This window comes from Helianthus annuus, chromosome 3 (assembly GCF_002127325.2).
Source record: "Helianthus annuus cultivar XRQ/B chromosome 3, HanXRQr2.0-SUNRISE, whole genome shotgun sequence".
NCBI classification, from domain to species: Eukaryota; Viridiplantae; Streptophyta; class Magnoliopsida; order Asterales; family Asteraceae; genus Helianthus; species Helianthus annuus.
The window spans coordinates 23,581,189-23,584,025 of NC_035435.2; the positions used below are offsets into that span (position 1 = coordinate 23,581,189).

The 2,837-nt window shown below is 46.4% G+C and overlaps 1 protein-coding gene and 1 non-coding gene across 2 annotated transcripts; one reads left to right on the forward strand and one right to left on the reverse strand.

The window, feature by feature from the left end:
• Positions 1-892: 892 nt before the first annotated feature.
• Positions 893-1,858, reverse strand: LOC110931365. The gene has a single exon (XM_022174762.1). The coding sequence runs from the start codon at positions 1,856-1,858 to the stop codon at positions 893-895; it is 966 nt and encodes a 321-aa protein (XP_022030454.1).
• LOC118490800 lies at positions 1,359-1,465 on the forward strand. The gene has a single exon (XR_004890025.1). It is a non-coding gene; the product is annotated as a small nucleolar RNA R71 (small nucleolar RNA).
• Positions 1,859-2,837: the final 979 nt, after the last annotated feature.

Below are 2,837 nucleotides of genomic sequence, written 5' to 3' on the forward strand. Positions count from 1 at the left end.
CCTAGATTGAGCTTAGCAAAGATGGAATATGGCATAAGATTTATGCTAGCCCCTAGGTCTGCCAGCGCATTGCTGACGATAAGATTTCCAATCAGACACGGAATGGTGAAGCTACCAGGATCAGACACCTTCTTCGGTAGTTTATTCTGCAAGACGGCAGAACACTTCTCGCTCAGGGTGACAGTAGAAAGGTCCTCCAGCTTCTTCTTATTCGTGAGCAAATCCTTGAGAAACTTCGCGTACTTCGGCATCTTCGACAAGGCCTCTACAAATGGAATGTTCACGTGTAGCTTCTTCAGCATCTCCATAAACCGACCATACTGCTCCACGTCCTTACCCTTCATTAACCTACCAGGGTAAGGGGTGTCGGCTTGTACACCCTCATCGGCTCCTTCTCAGCATCCTTCTTCTCTACTGGAGACCCGCTGGACTGTGCTGTACTTGTTGGGCGTAGCCTAGGGTGCACTTTGCCAGCTGGTGTCTCCATCTCAATCTCCTCGTCGACCTCCGGGTCCTCATCGACTACCGGCTCGACCTCTACACCTCCTCGACCACTCCTTGTAGTAACAGCATTCGCAGTGGCATTTGGGTTCTCAACAATGCTACCGGGGAGACCACCAGGAGGTCTCTAATTCAACTTCTCTGACATCGCACCTACAGTCCTCTCAAGGTTTTGGAACGTTGCACTCTGATTTTTCATGTAAGTCTCGTGCTCCAATAACCTTGCCTGTGTCTCCCGATGTCGAGCATCCCCCTGCATGATGAACTGTGTAAGCAACTGAGTCTGCTGAGCTAATGTCTCCTGGTTCTTCCTTAGCATCTCCTTTAATGTCGAGTTATTCGCACCTGAACTCGATCCTGCTCCTACGTCCTGAAACAAACTCTGACGCGGCTAAAACCCCGGTGGGCTGTTGTTCTTCCAGCTGAAATTCGGGTGATTCTTCCAATTCGAATTGTAACGCTCCCCGAAATTTCCTTGATTTCGATTACTCACAAACTCTACCTGCTCTGGTGACTCAGTAGGAGCAATAGGACACGCGGTTGTGTCATGCTTCCCAGTACATATCTCGCATAGTTGCTCCTTCTGTATCTTCATATCACCCACCTGCTTTTGCAGAGCGTCAATCTGTGCTTGCATCCTAGTGACTTCATCGACCTTGTGTACTCCTCTATGTGTAGCGGATGAATCTCTAGACTCAGGAAACTCGTAGCTACTCATCGCTATATCTTCGAACATATCCATGCACTCCTCTGGTGTCTTGGAGGTCATCAGATTGCCACCAGCAGTGGTGTTCAGCATATTCCTCGTAGCGGGCGTCACTCCATAATAGAACTTCTCAACTAACACCCAATCCTCGAATCCGTGATGAGGACACTTGAGTAACAACTCCTTGAATCGCTCCCATGTCTCATAGAAAGACTCTCCCTCCTTTTGGCGAAACTCTTGAATCATGCTCCTCAGACGAGCAGTTTTGGCAGGAGGAAAGTACTTGCCCAAGAACTTGTCTTTCATCCATGCCCAAGTGGTGATGGATCCCGCAGGAAGGGATTCCAACCAAGCATGAGCACGGTCGGCAAGCGAGAATGGAAATAGACGCAGCTTGCAGGCATCCTCGCTGACGCCCTGCTCCTGAAACGTATCGCAGATAGCTGAAAAGCGAGAAAGATAGACATTCGGGTCCTCAGAAGGTAACCCATGGAACTGGATGGTGTTCGTAACCATCGTGATGATCTCCGGCGGAATCTGCCAGCGATTATCTCCGATAGCGGGTTGGGTAATGCTGGATTGAGCATTGGCCGCGTTCGGACGGGCGTAGTCTGCAACGACTCTCCTAATTGGGGCCTCATTGTCACCCATAGTAAAAGCAGAAAATGGAATGTGTACCTGACTAGCTCGAAAGGTGCGAAGACGCTCGTGGAAATCTCGCTCGGGCTCATATGAAGCAACAAACGAAGGTGGCCCTTGTGAACGAGTATGGCGCATACAATGCTGAAATTACTAACCTAGATACTAAAGCAAATCTAACCCTAAAGACACAAATTGCAAGCAAAAGGCACCTAAAGGCAATCGAAATCTATGAAAGCAAGTAAATAACTAAATAGACGACTCGGGTCGTTCTCTAAAGTGCCAGTGTCCCCGGCAACGGCGCCAAAAACTTGATGTGTGAAAATGTATCTATGAATTTCGAACAAGTTTTAAAAATGGAATCACAACCTAAACCACACACAATCGGCAAGTGCACCGGTCGCAGTCTAGTGTAGATGGCAAGACCGGATATCAATCCGTGGACACTATATGCAAACTCTAGATAATGAACCTTTGTCGAATAAAAAGTCAATTTTTAAGTTTGATTTGCAAGTGATTTTTAATAATTAAATAATAACTAAATTAAATAAGAAGACGTACGAAACAAAGCCAACAAATGAAGCAAACACGCGAGCAAATTGTGATCAAATATATATGAGGTAAAGGCTACCTAGGTGTCGAATCCCTAGAATCATGCAATGCTAATGTGACAATGATAACGGCTAAATATCTATTTCCCTCAATTGACCCCCCCCCCCCCCGCTAGAGATGTCCCAAATGAAAAAGCAAGACTAAATGTGAAGTGCTAGAACGAACCGGCTCGAGCTATCGATACCAAATCCTACAAAAATAGAATCCTTTTGACCTCAGAGACAGTTATGTTAAGAGTAGATCCCAAAATCGCAAAGCAAACCCAACTTTGATAATTGAAATCCTAGGAAACCTTAATTACGATGCAATAAACGAGCCCGAGCTATCGGTCACCCAATCTACCCACCAATAATTATCTAATAACCTAGCTCACCATAAT